The sequence below is a fragment of the Hyposmocoma kahamanoa genome, unplaced genomic scaffold (assembly GCF_003589595.1).
Source record: "Hyposmocoma kahamanoa isolate Upper Pololo Valley unplaced genomic scaffold, ASM358959v1 192, whole genome shotgun sequence".
Taxonomy (NCBI): Eukaryota; Metazoa; Arthropoda; class Insecta; order Lepidoptera; family Cosmopterigidae; genus Hyposmocoma; species Hyposmocoma kahamanoa.
In genome coordinates this window covers 804,888-821,747 of record NW_020653719.1, presented here as the reverse complement: position 1 = coordinate 821,747, position 16,860 = coordinate 804,888, and the positions used below count along the sequence as shown (strand labels likewise).

Sequence of the window (16,860 nt, the reverse complement as noted above, 5' to 3'; positions counted from 1 at the left end):
GGGTACGGAGCATGTTCCACGTAAATTGCGTTTGCGCATTTGCTGTCGATGTCGACGTTTAAAGCGGTATGCTGGCGTGCTCCGTGTTTGGGCACTTACTTCCCGCAGATCTTGCATGGAAACTCCTCGCCTTCATACGAAGTTGGAGACGATGTACACGACGCCGCGTTATGTGTCGACACTTGGCCTACTGAACCCTGGATGTGGACAAGTCGTGTTAAGATCCAACCTAACTTCCTAATCACTCCTCAAGCTTGAAGACAAGAAATGGCCCCGTACTGGTGGCGGTGCTTACTTGTGTAGCCTGTTGTTCCTTGTGCCAGCTCCTTAGGTGTAGTATCTTGTAGTCTTTGGTTACCTTCTTCCAGAAGTAATAGAACTGCACGCATTGTTTTGAATCTTTTGTTCTTATCTGAAATACATTCCAATACGTTTGCTTTAAAGGAAAAATGCAATAGCAACGTAACAAATAAACGTATTAATTCCAAAATACTTAAGCTCTACAATAACGTATAGTGTGTAGTGTATTTTACCAGTTGCGCAATTCTGTAGAAGTCCTTATCGTAGTGACTGAGTCCAGCTAAGAAGGCTTCAACTTCTTCTGGCGTCCAACGTGACTCGTGTTGCGAGGGAGCGGCTGGTCGTGACATGAGTCGCAGTGTTGCAGCTCTGATGTCACCTCCGCACTCGCCCAGAGTCTGCAGGGCGTATTCTCGTGTGTGACCTCCGACTGGCATGGCCGCGCACATTGCTAGCTCCATGAACATGCGCACTGAGGATGCAGGAATATAGTAAAAGATACAATCGAAAACAGAATTCTAGTAATAAGAAAAAGTACGAGTAGATATATATTATTATTACCTTCGTTATCATCAAGAGCATCATTAATGCCAGGGTCCCAAAGAAGCTGTTCAGGAACTCTATGGAGATCTATGCGGTTGTTGCAGAGTTCGGGTATGTCTACTTGGTGGTCCCTGCCAATATTGATTTGTGGTGGTCGCGGCTCATCTAGTTGAGACAGTACGTCTGTCTCTGTTGTTGGTAGACCTGAAACGAACATAATATACAGTCAAGATTCAAGAAAAAATAACTATTTAGTTATGTAATAGATTTAAAAGTAGGTGAATAAGTTACCTGCTGTTAGTTCCACGAACAGCCCAGAACCAGCTCGATCCGGAGGCAGTATGGGTTGCGGTGTATAATGATCGATAGTTCGCCGCAAGCGAGATCGATAAGGTCCAGCTGGAGATGCTCGTCGTTTGCGTCTTTGAGGAGAAGCTGGCACACTGCTTGGACTTAGGAACACTGCTGGTGCTGTGTCTCTGCCTTCAACGCACACCTGATACAAACGAAGAATCACTAGTTAAGATTCTTTATGGGAAGCGATCACTGTATCCGAAACGATATGCGGTTCCTTTGTTTACCTGTAATGATGTGTCTTGCTGCCAATGATGCATAGGTATAGTAGAAACCATGCGCTGGAATCGCCTCATTGGTCGTTGATGTGAGAAGTCTCGAGGACTGCTGGACAACAATGGATCTTCAGAGTTCAACATAATTTGCCGGGGTGCTGGCGATGGTTCTAAGGCGTAAGCATCTAGTGATCTGCATTCTTCAGGCAAAACTTCCTCTAAGGCCTCTTCCACCTGAAACGATACAAAATTATGTAGGTATGATGAAAGGACTTTACTAGAAACTTTAAGTAAGCTCAAGGCAGCAGATGGTAAGACATGGATTACAACACACCCACTTACAACTGCCAATGTGCTGAACAACTGATTACCGACAATAAAACACATCGGGCATCGGGCAGTTTTGCATCTGACTAAAATGGGGTTTTCCTAGCACTTTTACAATGGGGTCGGGACATACTAGTCCTGTACCTGGACGATATCTTCTGGGCTTGCCTAGCATTCAGCTATGTACTTGAGAAGTGGAGAAATATGACAGTGCTACGTATCAATCAATTTACTATAGTTAAGACAATTTACAATGTCGACCATAAATCGGCAAATCGGTGTTCGGATGATTCCAAGACAAACTTAGGTACAAATATTGGGGTGTTCTCTGAAATCAATCAATCTGTATATCACGATTTCAATACTACTTAGAACACTAAGAACGACATTTCAGGCCAAGTGAATTATAGTCATTATTATGTTAAGTGTGTACGCATTAAGTTGTCTCTAGAGTCCTGCGGTAAGTAATTACCGCAGGAGGCGAACAGAATCACTTCATTCGTATGCTCCCCGAAAGCATGCCAGTATTCCAAGCCTTGACTAGGTATGATTTAAACACTGGGCTACGGTTGTCACAGTTTCACTGATGTACTGGTAATGATGTGACCTTACAGTGGAATAAGATACATCCCGGTTCACCTGACAATAACGCAGGAGATAAACTAATCTGCGACCGAAACAACATTTAACGCCAGACTACCACAAAAATTCCTTAAACTAAAACTACGACAGCTCCGTGCTTTGACTGCTGCTTTGCTTCAAGGGTCATTGTCCATATAATAAACATTAATGTAAGCTTCTCCATGTGCAGAGAGTGCAAGAAGATGGGGAAAAGAGCCGCGCAAGTTCTCTCGTGAGTGGCACACTTTGGCGTACGAAGGTTTTCTAAATCTTTAGCAACCCTAAAAAGACTTTGAGATTTTTGGAGGAACCAGAATTGCAGGCGTAAGACTCTACACCAATGTAATGCAAAATAGTGGCTGAAATACTACAAACAGTCCGCTCTAACACATAATGATTAAAAAACTTCCAAAATAACGGATTATTAAAAATCTTATATGGCTCACCTCTTCCTGACTGGACATAGTAGCAGTAAAGAAGGCAGCTGACAGCGGTGATGAGGCACGCGGTACAGTATGTGCCGGTGACTGAGCATCGTGAGATCCTGGCGGTGTGGGATATGCTAAACCAGGAGACGATTCAGGTTGAGTTGAATAACTTCCTCCCGGGGATGTGGCCGTATAACCCAATCCGGGAGAGTCTCCAGTGGAATAAGACAACACTGGGGAATTAGCTGTATAACCGATTCCCGGTGATGGCACAGGTGACCCACCATGACAAGCTCCAAAATCAGCTAGGGATTCTGGCAAAGGCGAGTTCAGTACAGCAGCAAGGCGTTTATTGGACGGGAAAGTAACAGGTGATCGTTCTCGAATAGAAGCAGCCACTGTTGCGTAATCTTCTAATGATGCCAGATCCTTAAGGTGTTCAGGTGTGGTTGTAAACTGGAAAGTGTCTTCATTAAGAGCTGGTGAAAAATATCCATCGTCGGAATTAAACGATACTCCAAAAAGTTCTGGTCGAAATGTAAAATCTTGCTGTGGTGATGATTGACCTGGATCTGAGGCTGACCTTTTCACTACCTGTAAACAAAATGAAGATTTCAAAATTCAATTAAATGGGATTCTTCGGCGCAATAAGCAAACAAATTAGAGACCTTCGAGTTGCCTTTCTTCAACAGCTCGATAAGGGCTGAGTCTCTGTTAGCGGCAGTAATATTGGTAGCTACATTTGATGCGATGGTGACGACTGAAGGAGCGCGCGGCGGCACGAAGTGTCCGGAGGTGGCAACCGGCGAAGCGGGTGACCCAATAGAAGTCCGTATGGTAGATAGCGGCGGTGGTGCAGGTGCAACAAAACCCGAGCGAGAAACTACGGTGTCTGTAATTGTTCCTGGAATGATAAATTAAAATAAAAGGAGCAGTTATTATCGGTATCATTAAATTTTTCAAATTTATTGAAAATAGAATACATACCAGTTGAAGATGTACAGGTAGCTGTAGCTCCACGACGACTTATGATTTTTTCCTCGATGAGTGCACGAACAGAAACTGATGCAGTTTGTAGTGGAGGTCCTGTAGATTCCTTTTTGTCTAGTTTCTTGTTGTCTGAATCCTGAAGAAAAACATGGTCAGATGAAATTATAATAGTTTGTTTAATATGAAATTGTGTTTTATTTAATACAAATTCGTTAAATATATTTAATTAGTTATTTTTTTGTTTAATATAATCTAAATAAATTGACGTAATTGATACCTTTTTAAAGTAACCTCCATGGAGTCTCATGTGCCCATTAAGAGCAGGGATGTTCTTAAACTTGCGATGGCACAGGTTGCACTCGACTGGTTTCACATCGATGGGGCGGATAACTGATGTGCCCGCGGCGCTCGTTGCTCCGTTTGTCGACGCATTGGCACCACTCCCACTTTTTTGATTTCCATGCTGCGCCTGTGAAAATTTTCGATGACTTTACAAAAGTTCAAAATCTTTCAAACCTATTACGCACTTTGTAATTTGAAGGCATAAACTTTCGATCTTCAGTAGCTCGTTAATATTCCAAGTTAATTAATGGATTTTGATGGACCGGGAATAATCCCCGTCGGTTTTGAAGGAAATTAGTAATTATAGGTCAATCTTACGTTGTTAGTACGAGTACAGTGATTAATATGATTCGAACGTAAGTACAACCTATTGATTTACAAGTATTGCGAGTAGTTTGTGACTTTTATTTGCGGAATTTTCCACACAAAGCGTACGGCGTGCGGCCTGTGGCGGTAGGCGGTGCACTGCAGTTATTCATTCACGTAGAATTTTAATTAGTTGCGGTTTTCCGCAGCACCGCATAATGCCCACGACCGCTCGTATATCACAGGATAACACGACCTAATTACGATGTACCTTACATTGTTACGTAATAAGCCGCGGAGTTCACGGAAAAGCAATGTTACTTTGTCGTTCATATTTAATTCATTGTTCCTAAAAGACGCTGTTCGAAACATCAATCCGACCAAAACAGCATTAAGGTTATTATTAAATTGCCCCTCAGCCCACTCAACTAAGGGAAACAACCACAAAAATAGATTATCCGGGTCATAAATGTATCATTTAGTTTTAACGATGATAGAATACGAGATGAGGACGTCGATAAGCAAATGGAATTAAGGCAGGGTTGTTGCTCGAAGTAAGCGATTGTCTCGGCTCACGAACAATAACTTGGAACGAGACCCTCGACACAGTTTGAGAAGGTGAAATGGCTAAACGACTTTCGGTTATATTCCCTTAAAAGTCGTTAGGGCCTAATGTAGAAGACAACGTGCCCTTCTTAACACAATAAGCTTAGATAGAATGATAGGATTGATTATGCTTGTAGGTCTAAGTTAATTTGTGGGAAGCTTTGTCAATAATACAAAACAGTAAGTTACGATGTAAAAGTAAAACCATTAAGGGAATTAAATCGAATTTTAATTTTCCCTGCAATGGTGTGAATTCTAAGTAGTAGGGTATTTAAACTATTGTACGCTAATAAATCTTAATGCTGCTGATCTCGCGTAAATGCAATAAATGCTTTAAAAAACGAAGGGGTCTTGGCAATTATTGTTTTTATAATTTAAATTTGTAGAATGGCGTTGCGGTTATAGCGAACTACAATGGGTGCAAGAAGATGCATAGTCCAATTTTTAATTTTAGAGAAACACACTGACAGCCACTAATGTAATTTTGAAAAATAACGGTACCATGTTTATTGGATAATGATCTGGTTCTATTGAAAAAGAAATGTTACGATTTTTTTATTATTAATCTGCCAAATATATTTTAGCAGCAGTAGAGCTTCTTGTGAAAGAGGATGTCCAGGGAAGTACTGCCACTTTACCTATATCTGCCTAAGGGTGCTGGTGAAATTGCAGGCACATGGGATTTGTCAACTTATGCCTCAGGATGACGGGCGCAGTGGCAGTGCCCCTCAGATCTTGGCGATTTAAAGTTCTGAGTGGCACAGCAACTGTTATGGACAGGTGTGTAGCTTACCATTAGGCGCACGACTTGTTCGTACCGTCACTTGATATTATAAAAAATAATATTTACGTCTCTATGTACTACTTTTTTCTGATATCAAACTGACATTTTTAAATTTTCGCTAACAAATTATTAAAAAGACAAAATTTGCATTCATGACCTTACTGAGCGAGTCAGTGAAGTAGATTTTTTAAGACAACACTATTTTTATATTTCTAAATAAAAATCTATGATATTTCGGGATACTTCGGGAGCCAAAAGGCGTAAACTTTAGTTTAATTTTAGTTTACAAGACGAGTGAAAATCGACTAGCTATTAAACATTTTAGTTCATGTCATTTTTATATGTATAACTGTTTAGGTAAAAAAAAAACATTTTTGGCGAAACCATTAAACTTTGAGCAGAAAAACCGAAGGCACTTGAAAATTTTATCCTACTATATTAATAACTATTCATATATAATTATTTACTATATTATTTTATTATTTAATTTATTATATTTAATTTATTTTAATATTTACTATATTATTATATTTTATTATTATTTACTATATATTTTTTTTATAAAACTGTATTACGCCTTAAATTTGTCGAAGTATCGATACCTTAACAAATTACCTTTTATGCAAAATTTATTTTTAGGTCCCGAAGTATCTTACTTGCTTACGTAGCAATGTACTAAAAATAGCGATACACGGAAAGACGTAAAAGGAACATTAAATCTTCGCTAATTAAACTGGAAGTTAGCTGAGAGATAAAGTTAAGTTGGCGCAAGTTTTGGACAGATAATTGCTCGCTTGCCTCGCAAGTAGCGTTCATTTTTTCGCTGCTCGAAATTTTTAAATACTTCACTTCGTTAGCTTTTCTTTTAGCACTTCCAGATAAACTTTCTTGAGTTCTGCCTTCAGTAGGTACTTCAATTTTTCAATATACAATTATTAATACAAAGAACGAACACTCAGAAAAAATTCCTTCGATCCGGCCGGATTCGAACCGACGTCTTCTAGCTTACCGTGTCAGACGTTATACTAACTAAGCTACGGAACGAACCAGCGGACCTCACGAATTTTTCTATGTGCTTGCGTCGTGTCTTTGTATTTGGTTTTTCAACGACTTTTTAGTCGTAGCGCCGCCTATGAGAAATCTATGAAAGATTTATCACCCAGTTAGTACCTTTACAGCTACCAGTCCTGGCGAGAGATGTCGCTATTTGTTGTATTGTAAAATTAAAATACAGCGAATAGCGACAATATATAATATATAATATTTGTATTAATAATTATAACAAACTAGAGGAATAACTTCACAAAAAATGATTGAATATCAATTCATAAAAAATTTCAATACATGTTTAACGCATAGATCCTTTTTTCTTTATAATTGATGAAAACCTTAGACCATAGAGTACTCCTATGATTTAAGGCATACTAAATAATAGGAAGGATAGATGTTGATGGTATATCATATAATTTTATTAATCTACCTGATCAGTTCCGTAAAATTTTAATTTTAGTTAAGAAAGTTTATGTTTATAGTAATTACATTGTTAACAGTAGATTAATTAATACATTGACAACTTGTTTATAAATGTGATAAGTGAAGATAACAGCGTACCTATTAATTTAAAGGTCAGTGCGAATACACTGAGTTTAAAATATGATCTGCCGCAGTAAGAGCAGAGATAACCGTTTTTTGTCAGTTGACAAATACGCGAACCAGGACACATGTTCAGGGTCGGGTGTGTAATTTATTTGATTTGGTTTTTTTTGGAGTGTGGCGCAGCCCTAACGGCGGCCATTAGGGCAGTAGCTCGTTAGGTTAATGCTCAGAGGTACCAGGCGTGCAGATGTTCGTAGGAGGTGGCGGGGCGGCGAGCGCGAGCGTTTTTGCCATATATCATCCTTGTACCGCAGTTAACTCCACTCTGCCCTGGTTTTTTGGAGCGAATGGTTTTGTTATAATGCAGCAAGAGGCATTGCGATGGCTTAGATTTGTTGAGCTTTGTAACTTGTCGTGTTCATGGCTGTTTATTTAATATTTTCCGGGGAGTTTTATTGTTATACTCTAGTACACTATTTCAGATATAAGAATTTCTGAATATCTAAATGAGATCTACAACACCATCTAATCGGTTTTTTGATATGTTATTTAGTTTCAGTTTTATTGTTAAGCAAAATCAGTGCACATAAATAAAAAAAATAACATTGTTGCAGATGGCAATAAAACTTTAGTTAGCAATGTCTCGAAAATTACCAAAATGCAAATGCTTTAGTTATGATAAGGCGCATATAATCGAAACTTTTTACAATTATCGAGGTCGACTTGGAATAAAACGTTATTGACATTAGAATGTACCTGCATTATATTTAGACAATTTTATAAATTTTATAAAATTACGTACCTTGTTATTTTTTAGAGTAATTGGATGAAAAAGTTGCGTTATCCAATTATCCATGATTTTCACTTTCGGTAAAAAGTTATTCAAAAATATACAAACAAACTATAAATTACATAATGTCACACGGACAACAACACAAGTGATAAGCTCTCTAATTGCAACAAAGATGAACCGGACTATTTTGATCGGAATACCTAAGATAAAAAAGGTAATAGATGTTTGTAATGATTATCTGTAACACTAATGACACACGAAAACGCAAGCTCAAATAACATAGAACGCAAAAGGTCTCCACTAATGATGTTTATCTCACGATATTCGAATATAGAATGATCTGCACAATGGATGGGAAAGATATCTCGCAGATGACCCCTCGATGAGAACCGCCGGCCTCGCGAATTATAAGATAAAGGTACATAAACTTGCCCAAGCGTATACAAAAGAGAAGTTGCTGTTACCAAAGTGATTTGCATTCGCTTTCATTGCGCGTTCTCTTCAAAAATCTATTAATTCTTCACTGAATAGATTCAAAAATGCAAATCAAGTTGCTATTTGTATAGGTCATTGTAATTTGCAATTATTCCCACAAGATCGGCGTTATTAGTTGACCAGTAGATGATAATATAATGAGTGGTGTCTGAGACAGGTATTATTAAATTAAAAATTATACATTAAAAATTACTTTCTAAAATCTAAAATGCATAACACACAATATACCCGTATGTACATTCAGTATTGCTTGTGAGAAAGACTTTCACAATACGCGTATTATTATAGACGTCGATCATTGCCGTATGTTATATTACTGATGTGTAAATAATATGGAAATGGAAACAAGTAAATAAGGACGTAGATACAATATACACAAGCCATGATACCAGTCTTCGTGTACTGAGACCGGTATATAGATATACTTGTCCGCAAGAATATTTTCGGATCTCAATTGGGTAACTAATTATTGTTAAACTTTTTTTTAATGGTATTAAGTGTTGGGACGAACAAATCGTGTGGCTGGTGTTAAGCGACACGCCAGTCCATACCGGTTGCAGTGCTATAAAGAGCTTTGATTCGCAAAGATCTGAGGGGTACTGCCACTGCGCCTTTCACCCTGATACATAAATTGACAAGTACCGTATGCCTGTAATTTCACCAGCACTCTTACCTTTCAAAACCGGAAAGTAGTAATGTTCACATTACTGCTTAGCGGCGAACATTTTAATCTGAGCAGTGACTATGTCAATTAATGCAAAGGCGTGACAAACTGATCTTCGGGGAGTTTTTTTTATAATATCAAATGACAGGACGAACAAGTCGTGCGCCTGATGGTAAGCGACACGCCTGTTCATTATAGTTGCAGTGCTACTCAGAGCTTTAAATCGCAAAGATCTGAGGGGCACTGCCACTGCGCCCGTCATTCTGAGACATAAGTTGACAAGTCCCATGTGCCTGTAATTTCACCAGCACTCTTACCCTTCAAAACCGGAACACAGTAATGCTCACATTACTGCTAGACGGCAGAAAGCTGGCGGTACTGCCTTCTTCGTCATAAACAACACACACAATTTTCGACACAATTTTGTAAAGTATTAAAGACATTCCTTATTGACAAACCTTATTATACTTACTTTAATTTTTTGATTACTTGATAAAATGTCTTTACCTTTATACAACTTAATAATTAGATTTAGAATATGTTATTTATGACTATTCCAAAGTTCTTTTTTGACGATTTCATAAAATGATGTTATTTTTAAAGCAACAGCTATTGAACGTATAATTTCGTATTCAGTATAATTAAATATAGTAACGTGATGTTATTGTAAAAATTAATAATAATAAAAATTAGTATAATGTTGTAAAGTAATGTATTAAGCAATATATAAGTAAGAAAAGAAGTCTGTCTTCTGTAGTTGCTATGCCTTTGCAGGGCGTCACATGTTAACAGCCCGACACTGTAACATCTAGAACAGCCTTTCCCAAAGTGGGCGATAACGCCCCCTTGTGGGCGCTGCAGGCCTAAAGGGGCGGTAAGAAACCCAGAAAATAAAATGGGGGAGTTGTGTAGAGGCATAGGGGGAGATTTGTAATTTCATCTAGGAAGACTCTAGACTAGGAAGACACCGACTGAGCTCTCGACTACAACTTGTGAACATCAACTAATATTAATTAAGAGATTGCTCAAACTAACTCGGTTTGATATTTCTCTCCGTGTAGTTCATATATCTGTCCTGTTTTATTGAATAAATAAAATAAAAATCATGTCGATCGGTCGCTCCGTTTCAAAATGAAAGTAGACACAAACAAACAAATAAAAAGGCAACAGACACAGTTTCGCATTTTAATGGTTATTAGTATTCTCAGTGTCGTACGACTCTTAGGTACGTATTCTCTACTAACTCTACTCAATGCTCAAGTCAGGACTTGAGTATAATTCAAAGCATTAGAAATCATACTTAAGTCTGCTCAAGAGCATTGAGTACAGTTCTGGAATACGCCTCTTAGAGACCGATACAAAAGGCGAAACTGGGTGGCTGGGTTCGTTCTGTTTGTTATATTTGTAACTAATTATTAGGCATTATTTTTGTGATTGAGTACTAATCCTAATACTAACATAAGGTGTCACGTTACTAACTTACTAAGTTGTATGGACTATATTGTCTGAAATAAATTATTTTTATTTTATTTATTTATTTTTTTAATTTTTTTAATTTTTTTAATTTTTTTTTTATTATATTCAATACATTGGAAAAGTTTTGTGATGAGAAAAAGATTCCCTTGAAAAATATTATATCAGTTGCTACGGATGGCGCTCCGGCTATGACAGGGTGCCATAAAAGCTTCATAGCGTACTTAAAAAATAAAATTCCAGATGCCCTTGCTGTACATTGCGTTATTCATAGATAATTTTTGGTTGCTACAAATTTAAGTGAATGACTAGTTCAGTCACTGCAATATGTCATTCATGTCATTCATGACAGTCAATAAAATCCGTAACAGCTCTTTATTCATTTCTTTATAGCTCTTATTGCATCAGCTTTGTATTCGTTGGCTATCAAGAGGCTCTCGTCTGACTCGATTTTACAACCTGTTTGACTCTGTGATAGAGTTCTTCTTCACAAGGAGCTCTACTGCTATTACTAAAGCAAAAGTTTCTTAGTAAACGATTCCCTCTCGATATTTTTCATGTTTTAATTAGCATATTTTTTTAGGCTTGTGAAAATAGAAAAATGATCAGTGTCTTCAGACATGATACTGTTCTGTTGGTCTAAATATATAAGTGCGCTATCAGATAGCAAACCGTGGGAATTCATTTATATACCAAGTGAAACAAGTTAGATTTCACGAAGTCGGTGGTAGCATAAAAACTCTTCGTGCGTCAATTAAAGCCATTTGCAGAGTCTCGGTGTGGTTTCGCAAATGGTTAAGACGGCCACAACCGTAGCTAGAATGCAGGAAAAGGGAATTCGAAATTCGTTGCGTTTTTTCTTTGCAAACTCACTGCTGTAAGAACACTTTCAACATTAATTAGAGTGTTTTACTTTTTAGAGTTCTTTGAGAAATTGCTTCTTCTTCCTTTTTCGCTATTTAAGTTGATTTGTACTTCGTATCGTGAAATTTTATTAGGAATAAATCGTAGTCTTGATATATACGCCGAAAGTGTTTTTATCATATCAAAGCCATACGAGCAACACGAACTAAATTAACAAATACGTGAAATTTTAGAACTCTCCTATTTAAGCCTAAAAAGTAATCTTCTGATTAGTTGTCATTGCGCAGATGTGGCGTTATTACCTAGAGTAAGGCTCAATTTATATTATGGTGGAACGGAATGGTAGTGTATTTTTGTAGCGATATTGTACATAGCGTAATGAAGTTTATGGTCAATTGTGCAAGGTACAAACTAGATACGGGCCAAAAATCATCTTCCGCGGAAATCGCGCGAACGCTCACGCATTCGCGAGAATTTGGCGGCTGCCGTCGACGACGCTTGGCGAATCCGCAGGAAGTGACGCGAAGGCAGGCGCAATGCGACGTCAAACATCGACAAAATATTACAACCTCAAGGCGCGGTCACATGCGCGCCTTCTCGCACGGCGAGGCGAAATTGACGCTTTGCCATTCCGTTCCGCCGCAATGTAAATTGAGCCTATGGGTACGAAGTAATAATGATTAGGCAAAAATAAACAATAGAACAATATTTATATACAGACAAACGACAATATGGACAACAATATAATTTATAAAAGACAACATGGACTAAGCGCAATTTTTAAAGTTGTTTCAAAAATACTTTCGTATTATTTGCTGTTTAGCTATTTATCATTTAAAAGCACGGAAGTGACCATGGCATTCGAATATATAAAAGGAGCGTGTTATAGTCGTGTGAAAATTTAAAACGAAGGTAGATGTTAGGTAGGGAGCCGCCACGCGTCTCGGGTCAGAGGTCAAGCGTTAGAAAGGTCAAGTCTTTTTACTTTTAAATAGGGTCGTTGGTTCCAAATGGTGCATGATATAAGCGCTCATTAATTTTACTCAGTTGCCTAAAATTAATAAGTGCTTATGAAAGCTGTTTTATACTAAAGTACGGTCCTACGAAACGTAAATATAATATATATTTTTTTTTAAGATTTAGGGTGTATGGATTTCACATGGATTACGGAAACGTACGTTACGTTTATATTTTAAGCTTTGTAATTTATAGAAATGCATCGTGACTTTGTACATTTTATCGAAAATAGGAAAAAAGCGAGTATCTGTAATTTGCTATAAATATTACTTTCAATGCCACTTGTTATTGTTTGTGTGGTCTTGTTTCATTTTCAAAATCAAATTCATTATCAAATTATATTCGATGGCTTTTTTCTTGACGTTACACTGGATTTTAGTGATCAGAGCAAATTAAGACTTTGGTTTTAAAAGTCTGAAAGATAGATTTAATTTTTTGTCGTATTCCTTAAGTTACAAACTAACTTCACAATTTAATATATTATTTATAGAAACTTGATGTATACTTGGAACTTCAGTAATTCTACCTCCTATTCAATGATATTATTACATGATCACATATTTATTCTTTTTGTAGCTGTAGAGCTCCTTGTGAAAGAGTTCGTCCGGGAAAGTATTGCCGCCTTACTGCGTTTCGTTTTTGAAGGGTAGAGAGCTGGTGTAATAACAGACACATGGGACTTATCAAGTTATATCTCAAGGTGACGGGTACAGTGGCAGAGCTCCTAAAATCTTTAAGCTTTGAGTATCATAAAAAAGTCGTGCGTACAGATCTGGCGAATGCGCCGCAAATGCACCTGTCAAAGTTCGCGAGCTGCACACGAGCATCACGTTGTGCGATCTGTTCGTGTGCACCCTTATACACCTTTACACGTTAGTAGCAGGAAGGAATATTCATTTCTCCAAGCTTGTCAAGTCGCACGCACCTTTTATTATAATAAAGCCACATGTGGCTTAGTAGGCTAGTATAATCAGTGCTTTTATCATAAAAAAAAGAAAGTCATAAAAATAATACGAATAATATATATCGATACTTCCAAAGAACACTACGCCAACTTAATTATCTGTTTTTTAAATTTTTTCCATAAAATTCATTTATTTGTTTCTTTGGTCGAATTTTGTTTTTTGTTCCTTTTTTTCACAAAATTCGGGGAGCATTCTATTAATAAATAAATATGGCTGTTTACAGAAATAACAATATGTGCAATTATGTAACTCTCCTATTCAAGCATAAAAAGTCAAGTTCGTAGAATCTTTCATCCTTTCTCCTGAAAAGTTATAATTTTGCAGAAGTAGCCATATTACAGGTGCGAAGTATAGGTATTTTACAAAACAAATAGAAAATACAGCATATAAAGAAAAGCAGACGTGTACGTATACTACATAGGAAATATGTGATGGAGCAACATACTATGTGATCCATCAGCCTATTTTAAGTTAATGGCGCACTTAGGAGATTTAGGGTTGTCGTGTGAGCCGGTCACACGCGCACGGCTTCAATTATGCATCACGTCGTTTATCGGCACAACGCGACACCTGTGTCGTTGGCGCCCTGCATTATTAATGGTCTAACCTCTCGTATAGCTCACACATACGAGTACGCTTTTGAAGCAATTATTTGGGGAATATGATTTAAAGTTTTACGTGGATATCCATTTTCTAGGTATTCCATTGGTGGCTGTGACAGTTGCCCATATACAAACATTGGTAAAGAAACTGTAATGTAGAAAACACCGCTCGATGGCACAGATTGAGAGTCATATTATTATCGACTCTGGCAAAACTATTTTCAGGAGGTGCATGAATAAGAACTACATGAATGATTATTATACCTACACATAATTGTAGAATTGTAGATGGGTTATTTAGTACTTTTATTAATTTTAATTATTCCCATCTGATCCCCTGGTGGATGTGTTTTATTTTATATTATTTTATATTACCATCGGATCCCTTATGCAGGGGGTCAATAATAAATATCAATATTTTATTCTCACCTGATACCCTGGTACTTACAAGCGTATTCTTGGCAGGTACTGTGATACAAGACAATTCAACAAGAAAATGTATTTATACATCATAATATCACAAAACATTCGATTGTCTATGATAAATTATAATTATAACATTTGATCACGATTGCTCAATAAATGAATATTTGATTCTAAAACTTCTTATTCTCTTGACTGTACTTACCTTACAAAAACAATGAGGGAATCCGTTGGTAATTGCATAACGTAGAGGGGATCATTTCGTATTTAAAATTGGCGGTCGATCAATTGCAATAACTAATTTATTCAGCAAGTATATTATTTGTGCGTATTCATATTATAAACCACCAGGCACACGACGTGTTCGTCCCGTCATTTGGTATCATAAAAAAAGGAAGGAAGAAAGTTCAATAGTACCACATGCATTCATATCACACAGGAAGATTATATCATACAAATTGTTAAATTGAATATAACTTAATCGATAATATAGTATACTTCGTTTTTTAAGCATTAGACAAAAGAAAATTTTGTGCCTTATATCAGGCGCTATTTCAGTCTGTTGTTTTGTAAGCAAAGCAATTTAATAAATATCGTGTAATTTGATTTGTAATTTAAGTAATTATTACGTTTGTTTTTTACTAGTAGTGTTACTAAAGATTTAATGAAAACATTTTACCTTTACATACTATTCTTTCTTAACTTCAACGTACTATATATTTTTTTAACTTTTGTATATATATTCTATTTAAAAACCGTGCATTACAAAATAATTAACTAAACAGAGGCTACGAAAATTAAACGGAATTTTTTCATGAAATGATAACTGCCTCAGTGGCCGAACCATGCTGGTCTGCCACTCAGAGGTCCCGGGTTCGATTCACGGGCCGGGAGAAATATTTGTATGGTCTTCATTTATTCGCTGCTTCTTTGTTTACGTTTTATTTTTAATTTAAAAAATACGAACTATAATTGGATTTATAAGCCATAGTGGATCATGAAATTAATCATACCCAGACTACTGCACCAATTACCTTTTTAACTAGAGAATTCCCTGTCTAGACTTGAACCAATTTAGAAAAGTTCATTTCCTAAATTGGTCTCATAAGGTATGTAACCCGGGATCTTCTCATACAGCGCTCACAGTGCTAACCGTTGGGTTACCGAGGTCGCTAAAGGTCAAGTTCACCACCTAATTTCCAAGTCAATATACGCAAGATCTATAATGGTGCTCACAAAATTAATGGCCGATAAGACGCAACATTGTAATATCTATTCTGCTCTTCTTATCCTAAATTCGTAACTAACGTAGACATAGACATTTTTAGCGAAATTGTGTTGTTAACTTATGTTAACAAAACAAAAAAAAACCGCATATAGGTTTTTTTATATCTTATTTAGTTCCAGATTTATTGTTCATCAAAATTAGCGTAACTGATATTTTTACTAGCAAAAAAAATTTTATTTGCCAATATTTCAAAGTTACCAAAATGCAAATACGTTAGTTATGGGTAGTATTGTGGTGTCACCATACTGGCGATGTTAAGATCTCGATCAGTTTCAACATATTTTCTTCGATGTTACATATGTATGATGTGTTATAACGTCGAAAAGTTGAAGCCATTTCTCTGCTGTATAATGTAGGGGGAAATATAAAATAAGTTCGAATGAAATATTCAGTTGCGGGCTGACAGCTGAAAGGAATTTCGATTTGGCGTTGGAGTTTGCGCGTGACCGGTACGTGCACAAAGAAACGTAAAATTCAGGGCAACAATAGTAGTGTATCGCCTAGTAAGTGGAGAGTAGGTATACTGGGAGCATAGATCAAGGGAAGTAAGTATAAACTCGGTAAGTTTGTATGTTTCTTGGCATCGAGTATATAACCAGAAACAGAGACGAAATAAGGACCATTCATCCCTGGCAACTGATCAGGCATTCGAGCCTTATAACACTTTTAAATATCAACTCTCGTTTGCGCTGAAATCACAAATTAGAAAGCTGAAATAGTACAGCGCCAACAACTGACCCGTGTGTACGTCTCCGTGTATTCCAAAAATATTCTGTATTTATTGTAATAAAGACTTTACTTCTTTTATAATACAGCTATATAATATAATATAATATAATATAATATAATATAATATAATATAAT

General features: G+C 36.9%; 1 protein-coding gene across 1 annotated transcript in view; it reads right to left on the bottom strand.

Moving 5' to 3' along the window:
- Nucleotides 1-241: 241 nt before the first annotated feature.
- Nucleotides 242-16,860, bottom strand: part of LOC113226639 (protein teashirt) — a 488,243-nt gene continuing 471,624 nt past the window's right edge. The window contains exons 9-17 of the mRNA XM_026459357.1: nt 4,056-4,247; nt 3,776-3,914; nt 3,457-3,692; nt 2,807-3,382; nt 1,425-1,646; nt 1,135-1,339; nt 862-1,047; nt 534-772; nt 242-412 (exon numbers count right to left, since the gene is read on the bottom strand). Of these exons, the coding sequence (XP_026315142.1) occupies nt 242-412; nt 534-772; nt 862-1,047; nt 1,135-1,339; nt 1,425-1,646; nt 2,807-3,382; nt 3,457-3,692; nt 3,776-3,914; nt 4,056-4,247 (2,166 nt within the window). The remainder of the gene's footprint in view (nt 413-533; nt 773-861; nt 1,048-1,134; nt 1,340-1,424; nt 1,647-2,806; nt 3,383-3,456; nt 3,693-3,775; nt 3,915-4,055; nt 4,248-16,860) is intronic.